The following is a 22,547-nucleotide window of genomic DNA, read 5'->3' as shown; positions in this document are numbered from 1 at the left end:
CCTGCTTACAAGGACTTTAATACCAACCCCAGGGCTTTTCATGGTGGTGTTTTTGGCCACACACAAGATGATGACCTCTGGACTGGTTCCCCGTGCCCTGTGGCACAATGCTGGCTTGGTCCCTGCTCCCTGGGGCTGGGCTGCAGGCTCTGGACAGAATCTATTTGCAGGAATGTTAATTATTTATTTCTTTATCACCTGGAATAATTTATCATTACTTTAACGCAGGCTGCAGAAACAGCCCGTGCAGCCACACCCAGGGTACTGTGACTCTGCCAGGCTCAGACTGTCCCCAGATGTGGCACGTGGTGGCTTCTGTGAGGCACAGGAGGAGTGAAATCCAGATTTGAGGTCTCTGGGACATCTTTGCATGCAAAAATTCAGGACTTGGGGTCACACTTAACAACAGCCAGCTCTGTTCTGATGACATTTAGAGCTGTCAGAATTGATGCTCCTCACTGGCTGTGCCATCACCTGTCCATCCATCCATCCATCCATCCATCCATCCATCCATCCATCCATCCATCTGTTCCTGGGGTTTCCATGTGTCACTACAACACAAGGACAAGGGCAGGACCTTAAAATGAACTCCAACCCATCCTGTGCTTGTAAAGAAACTGTGCTTAAAGGGGAAAACCCCTGGTATTTAGTTAACTTTTACCTCAAAATGCCCTCTATGTGAATGCAAGAGGGGGTACCATAAACTGCTATTTAAGAGGCCGTGCCTGTTAAATTTGATCAACACAAGTTTTGATTCCCAAGTGGGAAGAAGCTTCTGTCTCCTGGAGGAGACAATTTCCAGCAACTCAGCAGTTAGGATGTACTTCAGGGATTCTGTATGTATTTTGGGGTTTTCAGTTTCTGAGTTTAATTAAAGTTTTAGATTAATGGAGAATCGCATGTGACACCAGCTGGTGTTCCACGGGAATGCCTGTGCTTTGCCTCGGGGCTATCACTGCTACCCCAGCTTCACTGAAAGCTTTGCTTCTAATTCCACCAGTGCTCCACGTTTTGTTTCCGCAGCTGATTTAATGAAATGAGAGGAGCAAGTTTTGTTTGCCTGACTAAGCTCTCTTGGAGGCTTTGCAGGGATTATGCTGTCAAATTTTCCCAGGGCAATTTCTAGACATGGTGCAGTTTTTTTCCTCCCCTCCCTTCCTCCTTCCCAGACTCCCCCCAGAGCCACCTGCAATATTTTTTTTTTATTCATCAAGGATATCAGAGCTGGAAAAGAGAGGTATCTGCAATGCTGGCTGTCCTTCCACCACATCAGCACTGCACCCTGCCAGGCCCTGGGGTGGAAGAGGGAAAATGTGACAGGGGGGAAGAGTTTTATCCTGCAGGGGACAAGGAGCAGAGTGTGAGATGCCACCAGTGTGGGTGCCTGTGAGCGGCACAGCCCGAAACCAGGGCGGGAGGGATCCCAGTGACGGAGCAAACACCGGTGACGGGGAGCAGGATCGCTGAGCGGGCTTCTGCCTGCTCGCTTAATATGCAAAATACCTCGAATGATAAAGAATAGCAGTAGTGGTTAATTAGGAGAGCTTTGCATTTCATTCTGCTTCCCAGGCTCCGAAAGTGCCGTCTAAGCATGAATTGCAGAACAGGGTGCTCCCGTGGGATGGAGGGAAGCAGCACGGCCAGGATTGACGGGCTGGGATCAATTTTTGGCTGTTGCTGTGGAAGTTGGAATTCCTGCCGCCGGTGTAGGAGCGGCACACAAGCAGCGCCCAGGAGCAGTGGTGCTGGTGGGACCCCAAGCCCACCTGCAGGCAGAAGACAGAGCAAAGCCTATCCCTGGCACACTTCTCGAGCTGATTTCCAGGGGGGTCAGGAGGGCAATGCTCCTGTCCCGGGAACAGGTGTGTCCTGGCAAAGGACACCGCAGCGATGCCGTCCCTCACTCCTCAAAGCGTGGGGGATCCCCAGAGCCCGGTGGGCGATGGAAGACCCGAAAACCACCAAGGGCCACCTGCTTGGGGCTTAATTACTCTTCCTCTGTGAGAAAGGGAGATGGATAAAAGGCAAAACCCTTCCAAACGCAGCACCAACTTGCGCTGCCGGGGGCACCCTGCCCGGGGGGGATGGGGATGCCGAGAGCCGCGGGGTAAAGCGGCCGGGAAGGAAAATATTTATAAAAAACAGCTTTTTAATTTTTCTTTCTTTCTTTCTTTCTTTTTTTTTTTTTTTTTTTTTTTTAAGTAAAAGAAATATTAATAATAAAAGCCGAGCCGAAGGAAACCGAAGGGAGCCGGGCCGAGCCTCCCCATACCTGAGCGGGGCGCGGCGGAGGCGGAGCAGTGCTGCTGCCTCCTCCTCCTCCTCCTCCTCCTCCTCCTTCTTCTCCTTCTCCTCCTCCTCCTGCCGCTGCCGCTCCCTTCGCTTCCCGTGCCCGCGCCCGGCCGGCCGCGGCGGGTGTAAAGGTCGGAGCGCCGGTGCGTCCGTGCGTCCGTGTGTCCGTGCGGCGGTCGGTCCGGCCGCCCGCCGCCCCCATGCCCCGCGCCTAGCGCCGCCCGCCCCGGCCATGTCCACCGCGCAGCTCTACACCAAGGTGAGCGGGGAGGGCGCGGGGGGCTCTGCGGGCGCCTCTCCGAGCTCCCCCTGCCCTCGGGGGGGGCCCGTTCCCGGCCCGGGAGGGGCCCCGCAACTTTCCCGCAGGTGGCGGGATGCGGAGCGGCACCCCCGCCGTGCCCCCGAGGCCCCGAACCCCTCCCGGAGCCCTCCCGGAGCCCTCCCGGGATATTCCTGCCCTGCTCGATTCCTGCCCTGCTCGATTCCCAAAGCCCGGGCCGGAGGGACGGGAAGGTGCGGAATCACAGGAGCGCAGAGCGAGTGCCCCAACTCACCGAAACGCTTCCGCGGTGTCCGGTTTCCAGAGCCCTTTTTGTTCCACAAGTCCTGGATGAGATCCCTTGGCAGGGGCGCGATGGGACGCGCCCGCTTCCTCATGGCAGCCAGGGAAGGTGGCACGGCTGGTGGCACGGCTGGTGGCCTGGCCGGGCACCGCGCCCCGACCGGCCCCACGCTTGCCTTGCTCTTAAAAAGCGATCGTGGTGGTAATTGTGAGGCTCAGGTGCTCTGTTTAAAGCAGAGTCTGAGGTCTGGACTAGAAAAACAGTTTCCGCTCTGGTTTTAATTTTTTTTTTTTTTTTTTTTTTTTTTTGTTATTTTGTGTCTGTGGGGTACTCGGGTAACCCCAGCCCTTGGGCTGTGGATGCCTCCCACACAGTTCGGGGCTTTCCGCTCCCTTTCCCCGCGGGAGTTTGTGTCCGGAGAGATCTGTGCCGATTGACCTGTCCCGATGAAAGAGCTCTCGCAGGCAGTGCGAGACCCGCCTGGCTCGGAGCTCGCTGATGGGGAGAGAGCCCTCTCGCCGCGCTCCGCATCTCCCGGGGCTGCTCGGGGGCAGCCGCGCTCCGGGAATGCCAAAACCATCGGTACCGCCGGGCAGGGACCCACCGGGAGCGGCGCTTGGCTTCGGAAAAGGCTGTGCTGTGTGGCAGTGTCAGCATCATCTGTTGTCATAATGGGAGTTTTAGTGGTTTGGGCTCTCCCTGTGGCCGTGGTCAGCTCGTGGAGGTGCTGCCAGGTTGGCACCAGAATCACTTTGTGTCCCCCGGGCTTAACTTTGCTGCAGATTTCTGCTCCTGTAACTCATTCTGCCAGCAGCTTTTTTATGTAACGTCGGGGGTTGCCACGAACCTTTCCTTTGGCCATCAAAGGGATGCAGGATGAATGGTGGATCCAGTGATCTCCTCTGAACCTGTGGGCATTGCAGAGGCCCTGCTGGACTGAGCTGGGCTGTCTGTGAGCGGGATGACCTCCATCCTTCTCGGGAGCACTTCAAAAGCCAAGTTTGGAACATCTTTTCCCCTTGGAAAACCTGGAGAGGAGCAGGAGTAGAGCTGTGGCTAAACAGCCCTGCCGTGCCCACCCCAGCACCTCTCAGGATGAGTGCGTGGATGTGATGGCCAGCATCCCTGGCAGGAGGGGGGCTGGCCCCCAGTGCTGTGCTATCCCTGTTGATGGGCTGATTAAAGCAGCCTGGTTAATTGATTTTTGACTTGATGAGCAGTAGTTAACCTGCGTTGTCTTTTTGTGCTGCCCTGGTTTACACTCCTGTTGGTCTGTTGAGCAGGTGTGAGCTGCCTCCTGGGGCGTTGCTTGGGATCCTTCTGCTGTGTAGGGACTTTCTGATGAGAAAGGGGGTGGGGATTTGATGGCAACCTGTGTGTGTTGTTAACTTTAGGTTTATTTTTAACAACAACAAAGTTTGTTGGTGAGAGCAGGCGCTTCAGCACCGGTCCTTCTGCTGTTGCCTGTCGGTTTTGCAGGAACATTCTAGGGATGCAGCTGGATTTTTAGGTGATGGGGCCAGGGGCTGGAGCCCACAAGGGCTGTCTGTGCAACTGAGTCATGGTGAAATTTAGGGCTGTCCTGCTGGGCTGTCTGCTGCATGGGGCCCCTGTGCCAGCTCTGGCCTTTGAAGCAGCAGGAAAAATGTTTCCTGCGACTTTGAGAGCGCAAGAAAAAGATCAAAGAAGGCTTAAAACCCACAACAAACCCCACAGCCTGGAGGTGCTGAGCCTGGTGGTGCTGGTGGCTGTGGAGTCCCCGAGGCAGAGAGGATGTGTTGGGCTCGGTCCTGGTGCTCACCTGCGGGTCAGCTCTATGCAGGGGTGACAGCCCAGGGAGACAGGGGTGATGCCCAGGGGGGCATGGGTGATGGCCAGGGACAGAAGCCATGCCCAGGGAGACAGGGGTGATGCCCAGGGGGGCATGGGTGATGGCCAGGGGCAGAGGGGATGCCCAGGGACAGAAGCCATGCCCAGGGACAGAAGTGATGCCCAGGGACAGAGGTGATGCCCAGGACAGGGGTGATGCCCAGGGGCAGGTCTGAGGCTCCTGGGCTCTGCTGGCAGGTGAGGCTGTTTGTGGGGAGCAGAGGAGGGGAGGAAGGTGATCCGGGCTCAGTACAGTACAGCTGTCTTGCTGAGAGCCTATTGATCCCACGGGCTATTGATCCCACAGGTGCTGCTGTGCTGGCACAGCCACAGCTGCACCTTCCTCTGAGTCATTCCTCCTCCCGCTGGAGCCAGCATGGGAGAAACTGCTGAGGAGCCACTTTGGAGCGTCCAGGTGGGAATTCTCAGGTCTCCTTCCTGCTGAACTGCAGTGGGAGCTGGTGTGTGTTGTGTGGAGGGCCCTCAGCTTCCATGTGCTGCTTGCACAAGGTTTTCTGGGACCTTGTGGGGATCTGTAGTAGTTTTCTTGGTGTATAAATTTGTCACCATGCTGATGAGTTTGGTGTGTTGGATTGGCCTGGGGGACACTTACGCAGGAGAGGAACCCATCCTGGGAACACCAGCAGCTCTGAGCTTCTGCTGGAGGCCTTCTCCATGGGATGCCTGTGTCACTTCAAGGGCTGACTGATGTTTAATATCCCCATCAAGCAGAGTAATTAATAGCTCTGCCTAATTATGAGCATGACAGTAGATCCACAACTGCTCCAACCTTCAAGTGTGTAGGACTCCACTTTGGTCAATAGTTATGGAGGGACCATTCTCTCTTCTCCCTGCCACTGCTTCACCTGGACACTCTGGGATTCTCTGGCTGTGGATTTCATTTTATGGCAGAATCAAACAGGAGTTGAGCAGCAGAAAAGGAGTTCTATGGCAGAGGATGCCACCTGGCACCAGCCTGTGCAAGAGTTACAGAGCAGGTGGTGGCATAGAGAATTCCAACCTGCAAAAACCTGTTCCATATGGAGACATAGGAGAATTTCTCCTAATCTGTGCATTGCCCAAGAAACAACTTTCTGAGGCTGCTTGTGCTGGCCCTGCTCCTGCCACCTCCCTGATGTGCCCAGGTACAGTCAGGCCCAGAAAAACTGCAGCTGGGCAGGGGACTTTCCAAATCCTCTTTACTGGAGCAGGGGGCAAAGGCAGCTCATGAACCCACGAGCCTGTGCAGGTGTGAGCCTGGTGTGGGATCACTGAGCCTGGGCAGTGCCAGTGTGAGCCTGGTGTGGGATAAATGAGCCTGGGCAGTGCCAGTGTGCCCCTGGTGTGGGATCACTGAGCCTGGGCAGTGCCAGTGTGCCCCTGGTGTGGGATCACTGAGTCTGGGCAGTGCCAGTGTGCCCCTGGTGTGGGATCACTGAGTCTGGGCAGTGCCAGTGTGCCCCTGGTGTGGGATCACAGCCTGGGCAGTGCCAGTGTGCCCCTGGTGTGGGATCACAGCCTGGGCAGTGCCAGTGTGAGCCTGGTGTGGGATCACAGCCTGGGCAGTGCCAGTGTGCCCCTGGTGTGGGATCACAGCCTGGGCAGTGCCAGTGTGAGCCTGGTGTGGGATCACAGCCTGGGCAGTGCCAGTGTGAGCCTGGTGTGGGATCACAGCCTGCGCAGTGCCAGTGTGCCCCTGGTGTGGGATCACAGCCTGGGCAGTGCCAGTGTGCCCCTGGTGTGGGATCACAGCCTGGGCAGTGCCAGTGTGCCCCTGGTGTGGGATCACAGCCTGGGGAGTGCCAGTGTGAGCCTGGTGTGGGATCACTGAGTCTGGGCAGTGCCAGTGTGAGCCTGGTGTGGGATCACAGCCTGCGCAGTGCCAGTGTGCCCCTGGTGTGGGATCACAGCCTGGGCAGTGCCAGTGTGCCCCTGGTGTGGGATCACAGCCTGGGCAGTGCCAGTGTGCCCCTGGTGTGGGATCACAGCCTGGGCAGTGCCAGTGTGCCCCTGGTGTGGGATCACGGAGCCTCTGCAGGTGTGAGCCTGGTGTGGGATCACAGCCTGGGCAGTGCCAGTGTGAGCCTGGTGTGGGATAACTGAGCCTGTTCTGTGCCCTGGGCTGGGCACTGGGCAGGAGGGATGGACCTGGTCACCCCATGGAAGGTGCCGTCATCATCATCAGGGTTGATTTGCAGCACTGAACCAGAAATTAGAGTTGTTTGTATGGCTGACCTTAGTTACATTGTAAGGTGAGGCTCTCTGTATGGCAAAACCAACTGTAATTGCTTTGGCTTCTGATGTTCTGCTCTCTTAAAGGTGCTTCTTAAAATATGGTAATTGTCCTTGTAAGTATAGCCTCTGAGCAAAATAGGGCTTCTGCCAGGCTAGGGAATAAGCTGTGTCTCTCTGCTCCTGGGCTGTTGTGCAGCTCAAGATATGCTCTTCAGAAGGTCTGCAAGCTCTGGGTAAATAAGAAACCAGGGTATTTTTCATGCTATTTTTTTCCTCTCGTTGTGCAAAGTGGCTGCTGTTTGCCAAGTATTTTCTTTTAGACTTTATGAATTTAAAAAATCCTCTTCTAATGGCCAGTGTTGGGTGTAGAAGACTCTGGTTTTCACTTAAAGTTGTATTAAATGAAATAGCTGGAATGAATTGGTGGTTTCTGACCCTGGGGAGAAACTTCTCAAAAGTGTGTGAATGCTGCCAGTGTGATCACACACTGATTGAGTCAATGCATTGGCACAGACCTTCTGCCATAAACCCTCGTGAAAATTATTTATCCTGCGAGCCTCGGGGAGGATTCATCCTCAGCGTGTGCCTGTGGGCTGGCTTGGGGCTGAGGAGCAGCAGGGAAGGAGAGAGAAGATTTTCTGTGGATTGTGTAGAACAAATTTCTGGGAATAAGTGCTGGGGGCAGGGAGTGTTTGGGGTTCAATCCCAGGACATCCACGCGATGCTGCAGAGCTCCTGAGCTCCTGCTGCTGCCATTGCAGCTCCTGTGAGGAAAAGCATGTTACAGATGAAGGTTTTTGTCTCTTTTTCTTAATTTATATGATGAGAACACGTGTGGGTCATAGCACAGAGGGCAGGGACAGCTGGGAGGCCACGCTGGGATTTTATGTAAGGATGGGGCTGTCTCACTGAGGGAGCCAGGTCCATCGGCATCCCCAGGCTCCTCCTGAGCCTGCCTCATTATGAGCTGCAGTGGCAGAGAGAAAACCATTGAAATGTAAACTCTGATTGCTCCAGCCAGCTCTCTGCAGGCTGGGGCTGTGCCAAGGGCACGGGCAGCACCGCAGCCGCCCGGGGCCCCTTGGCCTCCCTGCGGTGGCACAGGGACAGACAGACAGACAGAGCCGAGCCTGGCCTGAAACACCCTCCAGCCCACTGGGTCTGGGCCTCACCTGGCTCCCAGGGAGCTGAGGGATTGTGGTCTGGGGGCATTTCCCTGCCTCGGTGGGCCAGAGTTCACCCCATGCTCTCCTGGCACCGTGGGTGCACGTCCCACCACAGGGCACGCTGCTCCGGGGTATTTGTGCTGCAAAAATAACCCGATTTCCATCTCTGTTTGTGCAACTTTTCATCTCAGTTGTGCATTTAATAATCCCTGTGCTTGGGTCAGATGAGAGCCACTGAGCCAAGGAGCTCAGAGCTGAGTGCAGGTGCTGGGGCACAGCCCCGGGAATGGCTGCAGCAGGGTTAATTAGCTAGATCCCGCTGCATGCCCTCTTGCTGGCTGGGATGAATCAGCTTGCTCTTCTAAAAATCTGTTTCTGAGAATTCCTGCCCTGATTCTGCTCCAAGGGTGTGAAACTGTGGTGTGGAAATCGCAGTGCGTGAAGCCCAAGTTGCAGTGATTTGCTGGGCTCACTCCAGGGTGAGGGATGGGAGCAGCAGTGGGTGCTGTGCTCATCCTTAAGGGATTGGGTGGGATGAGTCCTTCCTGCCCTTTCCTGCCCTCAGGAAGGAGTTTATCCGAGGTTATTTGTTACAGGCAGCCTGGCTGCTGTTGAGGAATGTATTTACAGAGGAGGATTTTTTTTGCTTTGCTGTTCTTTCGTGCTGCCAATTACCAGGCAGAGAAAATAACGACCCTGAATGTGAACTCATGCATCTCTTCTGGTGACCAAGAAAGAAGGCTGTGTATGTTTGTGACTGTGTTTCTGTACATATATGTTTAAACTTCTCAGTTTGCTGTAAAGCAGTGCAGTTCTAGACGTGTTTCACTTTTAATTTACACAGCAATGAATTTGAAGCCCTGTCCAAAGCAGGAGTAGTGTTCCCTTACTGTGATGGCTGTCCTTCAGGGAATCCACAGGAGCAGCCCCACTTGAGCATGAGGGTGGACTTTGGGCTTTCTGAGGTAGCCATGGGTGTAATAAATGTCAGGTGAGGCAGGTGAAGCTCTGAGCTGGTGTTTTTGTGTGGTGCTGCTGCCTGATCTTTGACCCTCCCTGCTCACAGAGGTGTTTGCTGGTGGCTAAAGGAGCATCAGAGCGAGCTACAATCCAGGTCAGGAAAATTACTGCTGTTATTGCAGAGGAACTTCAAGCTGTGGCAGACACCTGAAATGTTTGCAGAACACTTTAGGGAAGAATTTGCTGCTTATCAAAACTGAAAAAAGGTCCCTGTGAGCTTTCTGTGTCTCGAGCTGGCTGTAAAGCTGTTGCCCTCGTACGCCTCCGGCCTGCTCTCAGACACGTCTTGTGGGGTTGGGTTTTGGCTCAGCCTGAGCCTTCAAGGATGAGCAGAGCCCTGTCCAGAGGTAGTGGCAGGGCTGGGAAGGACCAGGCTTGGTGGGTGATGGGCTTCACAGGGCTTTCCTTGGTGAGCCCTCCTTAAAGTGTTGTCTGGGTCATGGTGAACTCACCAGGTGTACTTTTGAGGGTTTGGCATTTCTGCCCTTTGCCTTTCCTGTGGTATCCAGAGGGTTGGGAGAAGAGCATCCCTACAGGGAACAGCCTTCAGCCTGGAAATGTGACTCCTTCTCCAGCTCTGCTTTCCTTTTCTCCTTGGTTTGTCCATGTCTGAAAAGCCTTCTGCAGCTGACTGAAACCTGGGAATCTCAGGAATGACTTAAACACGTCCAGGTAGGGACTGTGAGCAGCACAGGTGTGTAAACCCTCACTGTGGGCAGTGATTACCTGCAGGTGCTGACTGCCAGCCCTGGCACGGTGCAGGGTTGGGATGGTGGAGCAGCTCCTCCAGCAGCCTGTGCTCCTGGCCTGCTCTGCCACCATCCTTTGCCATTTTTTAACCAAACCCCATCTGACTGTCCTTTTATAGATTTCATTGTTAATTTTCCCCTTCCTGAGCAGTTTTCTGTGGCACTGGCTTTCAGTGCCCTGTGTTTGTCCCCAGGAAGTCCCATCAGATCAGCAGCAGTGCTTTGTGACCCCCCTGTGCTGTCATTATATTGCAGGAGTTCTATTATCAGTACATTGCAAAGGTTCCATATTGCCAGAGTTTCACACCTTGATGTTTCTTGTAGGCAGCTCCTATAGGCATTAACTCTTCCTTGTTCTCACAGCAGCCATCTGACTCCAGTTCCCACCAATCCACTCTTTTATAACGCTCTTCTGACTGGCTACAGGTGTGGCCTGTTAACATCAGGCCTGCTCCTGATCTTTAGTAATTGGTTCAGCTGCAACTCTTTAGGGGATAGGATTACATTCCATACCACCTTCATTTACCCACACTGTATCCCCTACACCCCTGGCTGCCCTCCCTGGCTCTCTAGGGTGCAGGGCAGGCTGTTGTGACCCTGTTCACCTCCTCCTTAGTGTACAGCCCTCAGCTCCCTCTCTCTACATTCCCACTCAGGCCCTGTGGTGGCACCACTGGGGTGGCTTTGCCTCCTCTGGCTGCTCCAGGTGCTTGGTGCTTCCATGGATCTTCAGTAGGAGATGTGTGCTGTGTCATGGAATCACAGAATGGTTTGGGCTGGGAGGGACTTCAAGGATCATTCAGGTCCAACCCCTGCCATGGGCAGGGACACCTTCCCTATCCCACGTTGCTCCAAGCCCCATCCAGCCTGGCCTGGGGCACTGCCAGGGATCCAGGGGCAGCCACTCCAGGCAGCCTGCTCCTCTGGGAAACCCACCTCCGTTCTGACTTTTGGATATTTCTCTTGGCTCTCACCCACAAGTCTCCATCACCGTGTGCTTCCAGCTCAGCCGTTCCTTGAGAACAAGCTTTCCACACCTGGGCTGACCAGCCCTTCAGACCACAACCAGCTCCCACCCTGAAGGAGCAGGGGCAGCCCATGGAGGGATGAGTTTCCCTTGGTGGAGCCCTTACACCCAGTGCAAACCTTCCCCCTTCCCGTGGTGAGTCACTGCCCAGGCTCCCTCCTGGAAGTGCCACAGCCTGTGGGGAGCTGGCTGCATGTGCTAACCATGCTGGGAGCAGGATGTCTCCTGGGTGAATCACTGCCTATCACAATAGCAGGTTACACCTCAGGGATGTGGCCCAGCCAGTCACTGCTCTTCAAAGGGAAAAAGGACCCTTGATATGTTTGAAGATGACTTTTAGAGCATCACGGGCATGTCCGGATTGTTCTGGAAGCCCCACAGGGATGGTTTCAGGAGGCACAGGCAAACCTACAGCTGCCAAAGCAGGCTGGGTGTGAGCAAGCACCTGGGGCTGCTGACATGTGTATTAGCAAGTGAGGCTAATTGAAAAGGGCTTTGAAAGAAAATAGGAATAAAAATACCTGATCCCTGTGCCTGCTGAGGAGCTGGTCCTTGCTGCTACACCCCAGGTGAGCACGGCTGGTGTAAGCATGTCTCAAGGCAGCCAGTGGATGCCAGGATGCTGAGATGACAGAAGGTGTAATTTCCAATCTAATTAAGCTGAGTAACTCCTCGTGGATTGATGCTGCTTAATTACTGTGAGCTCTGGGAAGGTGGGTGCTGTGGGTATTGCTGTTCTTTGCCCTGGGCAGGGCCTGGGGCTCGTTCAGGGACACTCAGCCTCCTGGTGGGGTGGGCATGGAGAGCTGGAGGTGGGTCTCACCTGGCAGCACTGGACTGCTGAGGTCTTGGGTTGGTCCCACATCTCCTGCTAGGAACACGTCCTGCTCGGGAGACAGGTTGGAGGAGAAGGTTCTGCTCCATAGCAGAAGGTGGATATGGGAATACTGGTGTGGCTCTTGTGAGCTCTTCCCACAGCTGTGTGGTGCCTGCTTGTTGCTTATCTGATTCCTCTTTCACCACCATGTTTAGTGGTAAGAAATAAAATAATGAAAGAAAGTGGAGATAAAGAGCTGCCTATCTGCTTGGGCAGTGTCTCATGTCTTGTGGCGTCCCTTTGATTTCTTCCAAGGCCAGGGGAGACAGGAAAGCAATTCTCTGCTGGGTTTGATTGTGAACACCTGCACTGTCACCATTACTTGTGAGTAATGGTACCAACAAGGCACGTTCTGGCTGGAGCAGAACCTGTAGCACCATGGTAAGGCTCTCAGGGAGGGCAGGTCTGTGTGACCTGTGAACATCTCACCTGTGGCTGAGCAGAGCTGCCCTCAGGGGTGTCTTCAGGGCCTCCCCTGCCCCTCTGAGCTGGGCCTTTCTCCCTGTGCCTTTTGGGGAGCAGAGGTGCCAGGGTGACAGACCTGCCCTTGGCACTCCTGCAGCACGTACTGCACTGCCCTGGCCAGAGATAAGCAGCTCCTATCTTGCTCCTGTAAACCCTGGAAGCACCAGGTTTGAAATCTGTTGCTCCCCCTCCCTTCTGCTTGTTTTCACTTTCCTTCTGCTTTCCAAAGCCTTTGTTTTTGTTTGGATCCTGCCCCAGCAAGGAGAGGAGCTGTTCCTCCCCCTGCAGAAGCGCTGCTGCTTTGTCTGTTCCGTCGCAGGGGATGGAGGCAGTGCTGCTAAATAAAACACTTCATTTAAAAACAAGCAAGAGGGAAGGAGGAAAATCGAGGTGCCTTGAGCATGCAGGTCTCAGTCCTGCAGAGCCCTGGTGTGAGGGTTACAGGGCTGATGCTTTGGGTGCAGCCGGTGGCAGGGACGGCGCTGGAATTCAGCCCCGGGGCAGCTGCTGCTGCTGCCCGGCCCCTGCTCCTCGTCAGAGCTGCTTTGAAGCCTCGTGTGCTCTTGCCATGCCAAAATAAACTCGGAGTCGAGGCTGTCAGAGCTAATCTTCATCTCTCTGCACTTTGCCCTCCCCGCTGCTGTTGCACTGAGGGGTGGCTGTGCTCACACCCTGGGTTTTGGCAGTCCTGGGGACTGTCCCCAAGGTGCCCGGTGGTCAGTGCTGACCACCTTGGAGTGACCTGAACCACCTGCTCATTGACCCTCAGGGTGGGCCTGAACCACCCTTAGTAGCAAAACCTGACTGGATTTCCCTTTCAGCACTCTGTGCTGCAAGAGGTGGGCATGGCTGAGGCTGCTCCAGGCTGAACCACTTGGCACTCCCCAAAAACTGCAAGCAGGCTTTTCCTCCCCAGGCACTGCTCGACCCAAAATACAGGTTTGCATCCCAAAGTCCACCAGCAGGCATTTGCGTTCTCACCCAAATGGAATCTCTCTAGTGCCTCTCTTTTTTTTCTTTTTTTTTTTTAAATATGGATTGCTGCACCACACACTTTTTATCTTTGGATAAAAAGCCAGTTCTCAGAAGCAGAATATTCTATTTGTCAATGCCAAAAGGTCCGTAGGCTCTCTCCCTCTCCTTCTTTTTTAAATATTATTTTAATTTATTACTCTTTTTTTTTTTTTGGACTGAAAAATGTGCTGTCTCCTGCCAGCCTTTGCTCTGGTGCAAAGTTTCAGCACTGGGGGGGTCACGTGAGGTAAATCAGCAGAACACAAACCCTGCTGTTATTGACTAAACTTTGCCCGGATCTCACCTAATCACCAACCTGACACGTCTTTAAAGCTCCAGCTCTTTTCCTGTGAGGAGAGAGCTCAGCCCCACATCAGCACTGGAGCAGCTCCTGGCATCCTTCTGCTTCAAAGGGTGGGATTTTTGAACCCTTTGGATATAACTCATGCCTGAGCGATTGCTTGCTGTTACATCCCAGTTATTAAATAGTATTTTCTTTTTCTGCGGTAGCAGGTTTACTGCTTTTTCACATTTTTTTTTTCTTATTTTTTTCTAGTCTGATAGGATCCTGCTGTAATTTTCAGTTATCTGAGAGGTATTGCCCAAATTTAGGCTGTTGTTAACTCCCAGCAGGATGGTTTTTGATGTCTCTGTGTGAAGAGCAGGCTGGATGTTGTGGCTGATAGAAAATCTTCCATGTGCACAAGTGTTTTAACAGTGGGACCACTCAGCTCACAGTGAGGTTTCATCCTCCTAGCAGCTCTGAAGGCAGTTTCTTGTCTCTCCACTTTCAATCCTAATGGCTGAGTGTTTTCAAAGGACAACCCTTCCAACAAAACGATTTAATTTCCCTCAGTAACATTTTGGGCACAATCTGTTGGCGACTCTTTTATCTGGCGTGCCATCTCTAGGCTTATAACCCTCTTTGATGTGGCTCATTCAGGGGAAAAATGGCATTACACACTACCTCAATCATTCAGATGTCAGGGAGGATATTGCATTTGACTAATCGGGGGAAATTTGGGAAGATTTAGTAATGCCAGGAGACATGACCCACTTCCAGTTAAACGCTTTTCAGACAATAGAGATTGTGCTAAGTGGTGGGGGAGGGAGAAACACTCACAGACTGGAAAAAACTAATAGTTACTTATAATTTTAAATTTCGTTGTGCTGACCCTTTCCTAGATTCAGGATGGGCTTGTTTTCTTTTTCTGTTTATGTTTTTTTTTCCTGAGGAAAATATAATACTGGTACTAACTGGTTTTCAACAGATGTGTGTTATGTGGAGATGACCATCCCTGTGCTGTGGGTGCCTGTCACCTTTGGGATGTGGCTGAGGGTGTTGGGAGCTGTGGCTCTGGTCCAGCTGTGGGTGACCAGCAGTGGCTGGGGATGTAGAATGTGGTGTGGGAATTGATTTTGCCTGTCCCAGCTCAGGAGGGTGCCCACCTGATGATGTGCATCTAAAGTACATAAAGAATATTAGTTCACAAAGTTTTCTTGTGCTCCAAACCTTCAATGTTGCTCATTCCTCATCCTGCAAGTGTCTGGCCAAAACCAACAGAAACTGCAGAGGTGCAGCTCTGTGATGTTGTAAAACTGCGAGATAGCCAAACCTGAGTTTGTAGTGTATAAACTTTTACTTCAAAGGCAACAAAGGAGAACATTCTTTTAAGAGGTAACTCCGTAATTTTTAGCGCTGCAAGTTCTGTCAAGCAGCTTGTGGCTGTTGCTTTGTGCAAGGTTTTATCTTTGCAGCCATGTGAGCTGAGCAAAAGCAACTTACTCTGCTTAGAGCTTATTAAAACCCTTATTAAAAACAGTTCTGTAATCCTCCTGAAGTATGGCAACAACACTTTGGTCTCAGTTCCATATTGCAGCTAAATTCATGATGTAGCAGTGTGCAAGGTGCTGCTGAAATGCAGACACACGGTATTGCAAGGTCCTGGAGTGAATGTCCAAGCTGATGGAGCAATGTCAGAGCCCACCTGAAAAGGGGAAGGGGAGCTGTGCTGCACGGGCAGCGTTTTGGGGCAAAAAGTCCACCCTAGGAATGTGCTGGAACTGCTGCTGTTTTCTGGAAGGGGGTCCAAGTCTTCAGCCTTTGTTGTTGTTTTCACTTTTGTGTGATCATTCGGGTGTAGGTGTTTTTTAATGTTCTGCTTTTGCCTCCAGGCGGGATTCCACTGCTCTCCTTCCACAGGACACAATCCACTCTTGTTTTCTGAGCTGCTCCCCAAAAGCTCTTCTTTAAAGAGCCACATTATAATGTGACTTGAAGCTTAGAAATAAACTTCAAGTATCTTCACCGAGCAAGTTAGCACCTTCCTCGGGTTAAAATCTTGTTTCTTCTGCCTCCAAGCTTCAGAGCCGTAGACTGACATGTTTTAGATGCATCCCTGTTGATAAATACTGCTTTTAGGTGCAGTTACAGAGATGGCTGGAAGAGACGCAGCCCTGACGCTTGTCTAGATAAATTAATTTCCTCTACACACACCTCTGGGTGCCTGAGTTGGTCACTGGAGGCTCTGGACTCCCAGCTGCCCCTGAGAGACTCAGGAGGAATTTCTGCAGCATTAGCAGTGGGTGCTGGATGCCCAGAGCTCCTGTGAGGTTTGGGGGGCTCTGGAGCCATGCCCAGGCTCGGGCTGGGCAGGAGGGTTGCCTCCCTGATCCCTCTCACCTGCCTGGGAAGCAGCTGGAAAGCTGGGAACAGCTGAAATGTGCCTGGGATCTGGACAAACCTGTCCTGGCGTGGGGCTAAACTTCAATAACAGTTAATTTGTCTGGGAAGGGAAAAGGCCACTTTGGAAGGACTTGGCTTCTCTCCTCCTGTTCACACAAAACAAATGTAATTTTTTCGAGTCAGGGCAGAGCAAATCAGTTCAGAGCTGAAGCAGAGCTCATATTTTGAAAGCTGAAGAGCTTTTGAAACACGCCAGCAGATGGAAGAGGCCCTGGCTGCATCTGCCTTACCTGCTTTAACCCCATAAACAGCACTGACCCTCGTCTCTTACAGGCTTTGTACATAATTAATGTCTGATTTGAAAGCTGGCTGCTCTGTTAACACACTTGCCCATGACTGATGCTTGGAGCAATCTCTTGGGAGCTGCAGTGCCTATGCAGGGCCTGTGTTGGATGGCTGGGATGCATTAAGGATGTTTAAGTTGTTGGATGGAAGCAGGCCAGTTAAAAACAGTTAAAGACACAGCTTTTCCCACCCTTTTGGAGGCAGAGGTCGGGGAAAGCTGAAGCCACTGTGGGTGCTGTGTGGGTGCTGTGCTCTGGCACAAACCAGCAGTGAGGGGGTGGGCGCTGTGTCCTTGGTGCCACAAACCCAGGCTGAGCTGAGTGTGGGTGTGAAAATGCAGCGGTGCCCTTGGCCACTACACCAGCCCTGAGTGTCTGTGGGGCTGGAGTGACACCTGAGATCCTGGAGGGTCTCTGCAGGGGCTGTGTGTCCTTCCAGCAGCCAAACACTGCTGGTGCTGGGGTGGTGTCCTGTCCTGCAGCTCTGTCCCTCGCTGTCCCTCCCAGCTGAGGCCTTCAGGGCTGTGAGGGTGCTGTCAGCCCCCTGAGCTGCCTGTGTGAAAAATGCCAACCACTTGTGTTTAAAATTTAAACAGTTTAATAGTAATGAAATGGTTATAAAGATGGTAATATAATCAGAGGAATAAAAATTTGGACAATTGGGATTAAGGACAATACGAGACAATAAAAACAAAAAGTTACAGACACTCTGGGTACCTCTTTCTGGGCAAAATAAGCCCAATAAAGGATACATGTTAACAGAGGATTAACCCTTAACAACAACAGCCTGTTGCATATTCATACACCTGATACATGATGCATAAATTCCATTCAAACGCAGGATTTTGTCTGATCAGTGTCAGCTTCTTCCTCTGAATCCTAATGGCATCTTCAGGGCTGAGCAAGGCAGGAAGAAGTTACTTTCTTCTGATAATGGAGCAATAAATTCTCTTTCTCTGAAAGATTTAGGTGTCCTGTGGCTGCTATCGGGTACAAGTACCTCATTCCTTTCTTTAAAAAAACACCCCACATACATAATTTCTATTTTAACATTATGTTATAACCTAAAACTATATTGAACACACTATTAAAAAATTAATACAGCATAACTTTCTACCATAACACATATATAATATTCATTTTAATATTTGTGAAAAATCAATAATAAAATACATATTTTTCACACTTGGGTGGGGTCAGCGGCTGCTGATCTCTCTGCTTGTGTTGAACATCCCTTCCACAGGCTCACAAAACCCCCATAATTTGGGGGATTTAAGCAGTTTTTGGGGATGTCTCTTGCATTTTATTCCTGCAGACTGCTTGTAAGACACTGGGAATAAATTTGCTGCAGCAATAAAACGCAGGTTAGGAGTGATAATGGTATTAACTGTGGCAGTCTGTCTCACTACCAGACCAGCCAATACCCTCTTCTATCTTGTGATGAAGAGAGATTTGTGGCTCATTTTTCCCTGTGTCAGTGGAAAATGAGATGTGGGCTTTCTCCTGCACATGCAAATCCTGAAGGAAGTGTTGGAGGTGTGGGGAAATCCCAACTTTCCCAGACAGAGTTCCTGGCTGGAAACAGGCTGTGGATATGCTGAGGTTTGCTGGCTTCCTTTGAAACAAAGCCCAGGTCTTTGGTGGTAGATGGACAGAGGGGAAACCTCCCCTCTGAATGGGCTAAAATGCCTTTTGAGCAGGTTAAACTGCTTTCCTGTGAAAAGAGCTTTTGTGGAAAGTCCCTTGGGATTCCTCCCTGGGACATCAGTGCTGGCAGCCAGGAGCTGGCTTTGTGGATGTGCTGGTGGCAGCCAGGTTGTCCCCAGACCCTGCACTGCTGTGGCCATCAGGGCTGGCCTTGCAGACCTGGCAAGGCCCTGCTGGGACATGTTGTGTCCTGAGCGATGTGGCTGCTCTGAAATGCATCAGTTTGGAACTCAGATCCACAATCCTACAGCTGGAAACGCCAGCAGCTGAAGGAGCATGGAAATTTGGGGCTTCTGCAGACCCTCTGTGGGGAAATCGCAGAATCACTGAAGGGTTTGAGTGAGAAGGACCTTACAGTTCATCCAGTGCCACCCCTGCCATGGGCAGGGACACCTCCCACTGTCCCAGGCTGCTCCCAGCCCCATCCAGCCTGGCCTGGGGCACTGCCAGGGATCCAGGGGCAGCCACAGCTGCTCTGGGCACCCTGGGCCAGGGCCTGCCCACCCTCCCAGCCAGCAATTCCTAATTCCCAATGTGCCAAAATCTGTGCCTGCCCTCTGGCAGTGGGAGCCATTGCCTGGGTGCTGTCCCTGCCTGCCTTGTCCCCAGGGGCTGTGCAGTGACAGAGATCAATGACTGAAAGCTCCAAGGAAAATGCAGAGGGATGTGAGGCCTGGGCTGAGCTGGGCCTGCTCTGAGGGATGCTTGGTGTGTGGCTCTGCTCTGCTCTACCAACCTGATGCAGGGACATCCTGTCGCTGGAAGTGACCCTGATTTGCAAATACAACACGGGGAGGATGGGGAGAGGAGGATAAAGCAAATATTTGCCTTTCTGCGGCTGAATCCATCTCGCTGATGCTCTGATAGGTCATGCCCCTCTCACACTCAAGTCTCTGCTCTTACTAGAGTATTTTTGTTTATACAAAGTGAGTCTTATCTGCACCGTAGCTGGGAAGTGGGAGGCTGTGCTCTGGCAGTGCCTTTATAAAAGCCCTGATAAGGGCTCAAAAGCCAGCCTTGCTTCCTTACCAGGGAGCAGGAGGTGAGAGGTGCCATTGGGAGGAGGGAAACTGAAGCAGTGAAGACAGGTTTGGTATCTGGGTTGAAGAGGGCCTGAATGGCACCTCTGCATGGTGGCAGCACTATGCCATGACCCAAACTGGGATTTTTTTTTTTTTCCTTAATAAAGTATCTAAATTGGAAATTTTGCAGCAGCCTCCAGCTTCACCCCAGTGTGGGATCAAGGTGGAGCAGCTGTGAGGGGACATGAGCTGCTGCACATCTCTCTGCCTTTTATAGACCACATCCCCTTTGGACAGGCTCCCAAATCCCTGGTGCATCTATGAGTGTGCTTGGCCTCTTCTGATGCATCTGGATATTGGGGAAAATTCCTTTGTGGAAAGGGCTGCCCAGCCCTGGCCCAGCTGCTCAGGGCACTGGTGGAGTCCCCATACCTGCAGGGATTTAGAAGCTGTGTGGATGTGGCAGCTGGGGACATGGGTCAGTGGTGGCCTGGTGCTGTGAATGACTGGATTTGATGGTCTGAGGGCTTTTCCAGCCCAAATGATCCCGAGGCTCTGTGGTTTGGAGGCCCTGTGGGACAGGCCCATGCTGTGGTGGTGCTGTGGGTCACCATGAGGGCATGCTGGCAGTGACTGAAGCCACGTGAGTTCAGCTGTTCCTGCCCAACCACTGACCCCTGCAGCTTGAAGGAGCTCAGCTATTGGGACTGACTGTTTTGTCAGAAAGGGCAGAAACCTTTGGTCTTGTACATTCTGAGCTGGGAACTCTCAGCATGATTGGCAAAACTTTGCTTTTACAACTAAATAAACTTGAATAATGTAAAGTTTATTCAGTTTAGTTTTTTCTTCTTCATTTTATTTATCTACCTAGCAAAGCATGAGGTCATCCCTTAGAGGAGGGAGAAAGGTGGCAGAGCAATGTTCAGTAGAGGTGGATTTGAGTTACTCTTTAGCCCTGGTTTGAGTGAGCTCATGACTTGTCTTCATGCACTCTGAAACCGCTATAACTTCAAGATTTATTTTTATTTGTTTTGCTGCTTTTCTAGTTAATAATAAATGTTTTCCTCACCTTGGGTGGTAAGAGTAGGGGTAACTAAGCCTTGAAACAGGGTAAGTGCTGAAGCTGAGCCAATGGGACACCCTGGCTTCAAGGCAATGGCATCAGCTGCTGTGTGACTGTGACTCCTGTCCTTCCCCCAGGGAAAGGCATCCCTTGGGCAGGAGCTGCATTTCCTGCTGTTGGGGCAAAGCTCCTTGTGCCTGAGCCAGGGAATGTTATTGGGAACAGAAATCTGACAGCTGGGGTGTCCCTGGGATATGGGAAGAGCAGAGCTGAGGCTTCCCTTGGTGGCAGCCCCCTCTGGAGCCTGTGCCTGTTGGGGAATACAGAGAAGCTCCAGTGGCACAGGGAGAGTGTTCCTGTGAGCACACACATCTCCTGTTGGGACAGGGATGTCCTGCCTGCCCACCCCAGAGTGGCTTTGTTGTGGGAATGGGGAAGGCAGGAGCAGCACACCATGGCTGAGATAGATTCTTTGGGTTTTTTTTTTTAAATCTGTTTTTATTTTCTCCTTCTGTTTGGGTGCTTTGTTCTGTGGACACTCCGGTGTTTCATGAGAGCTGTGTTTGATCTTCCTGGGAATGTGTGTTTGTGTGCAGCTGGGGCAGCCACCCTTCCAGAGGGAAGAGATAACCTTGGATTTGCCCAACTCTGCTGGGGACACTGCCAGACCAGAGGAAAAAAAAAATCTAAATTCAAAATAGAAGGTTAAGGCTAGAAAATACGCATTTTGGGGTAGTGATTTTTTTTATTTTGTTAGTTTTTCTTTTTGGTTGGATTTTTTTCCCTTTTGTTATTGGTTGTTGTTGTTGTTGGTGGTTTTTTTTTTTTTGTTGTTGTTTTGGATTTTTTAAAGGGGGTTCAGGTGCCCTTCTTGCCACCATTTTCCTACATGGGTAGGCTTCTGCATGTTGTTCCCCTTCCCTGAGCCCTTCCTCCAGAACATAAAATGCTGCTTTTCCAAAGGCACCACCTCTCAAATCACCTTCTGATTCAAAATTCAGGGGTGGATGGAGATATTCATTCCTGTATCCTTCCTCATTTATGCTTTTGTCTCCCCTACCCTTGTTGGAGGAGATTAGATGTGGGATTTAGGGGATGCTTTTCCACCAAGTTGCTGTGTGGTGTAAAGAAGAGGCTGCAGGATATGAGTGTGGGAAGATCTGGAGAGCAAAATCTCAGAATTTCAGCTGGACAGCTAAAACTGTGAGGGAATGAGAAGGAAAACAGCTGACTGTCCAGCCATGCTGTGCCTTGCATTTTATGTATTAAAAAGAAAACCAGTGTTAGCTCAGCAATTGCAAAATCTTGCAGATTTATTTCACAGGAGAGAAGAGATAAAGTGTGCATGAGCATGGAGTAACTCCTGATACAAGTGCTCCTCTGAGATCTGGTGTCAAGACAGCTTGGGAGCACCAGAGCCAGCACAAACCACATCCCCAAATACCTGGAAATTGCTGCAAGAAAGAAATTTAGGAAGAAGTTCTTCCCTGTGAGGGTGGGCAGGCCCTGGCCCAGGGTGCCCAGAGCAGCTGTGGCTGCCCCTGGATCCCTGGCAGTGCCCCAGGCCAGGCTGGATGGGGCTGGGAGCAGCCTGGGACAGTGGGAGGTGTCCCTGCCCATGGCAGGGGTGGCGCTGGGTCCCTTCCCACCCAAACCATTCTGCCATTGTATGGAAATGCAGGAGCAGTGGTTCCCTGCTTCTCTCTGCCCTCCCATTCCTCAGCAGCTGGGAGCATCTGAGTGCATGTTCACTGCTTCAGTTACTGTAATTGAAAATATTTATTCCAGCTTTATGTCTTGATCACTGGGGCTGTTCTCCAGGTGTCTAATATCTCTTTTCTAACAGACCTTGTTGCTGGAATTTTTTAATTACCTCTGGTGAAACATTGCTCGTGTAAATCCCTGGTGATCAATTTGTTTTCCTTCAGTTGCTCAGCAGTGAAAAGGATGCAGAGGTGGCCCCAGGGGTCTTTCCAGCATAACCCTCTCGCTGGAAAATGCTGAAAAATGTCCTGTAACTTTAAGTCAAACCCCTTTGAATTAACTATGCCTGAGTGATGTTCCAAGAGGGGTTTTAATGCCCGAGTTCTGGAGATGTGAGAGGTTACTGTGCAGGTTGATTAATCCAATTACTTCTTTTGAATAAGGTTAACAGTCCAGTCTGGTGGAGAGGTTGCACTGCAATTAACAGTGGATTTTGGTGCTGTTTGGGTACAGTGGTGCCCAGTGGGGAGGATGGCTGAGCTCAGGAGGGGGGGTGGGGATGTGCTGTGGTGCCCTGGATTTTGGGAGACGCTGATGACACCCTGAATGCCACCGGTGTCACCGCAGTTACAGCCAAGGAGCAGCCACTGCTTTAAACATTTCCAGCTGAAAGCCCTGCTGTCCCCTGGCTGCATCTCTGTACCCCAGAGCTCCTGCCAGGACCCAGCATTTTCATCTAAAATC

The 22,547-nt window shown here is 51.8% G+C and overlaps 1 protein-coding gene across 1 annotated transcript in view; it reads left to right on the top strand.

Moving 5' to 3' along the window:
- The first annotated feature begins 2,420 nt into the window (after nucleotides 1–2,420).
- The window catches only part of MYO5B (myosin VB), a 149,933-nt gene continuing 129,806 nt past the window's right edge, over nucleotides 2,421–22,547 (top strand). The window contains exon 1 of the mRNA XM_059491981.1: nucleotides 2,421–2,551. Coding sequence (XP_059347964.1) covers nucleotides 2,525–2,551 — 27 coding nt within the window. The 5' untranslated portion in view covers nucleotides 2,421–2,524. The remainder of the gene's footprint in view (nucleotides 2,552–22,547) is intronic.

This window comes from Ammospiza nelsoni, chromosome Z, assembly GCF_027579445.1.
Source record: "Ammospiza nelsoni isolate bAmmNel1 chromosome Z, bAmmNel1.pri, whole genome shotgun sequence".
NCBI lineage: Eukaryota > Metazoa > Chordata > Aves > Passeriformes > Passerellidae > Ammospiza > Ammospiza nelsoni.
The sequence above is the reverse complement of the archived record's forward strand: the minus strand, read 5'-3'. Positions and strand labels throughout refer to the sequence as shown.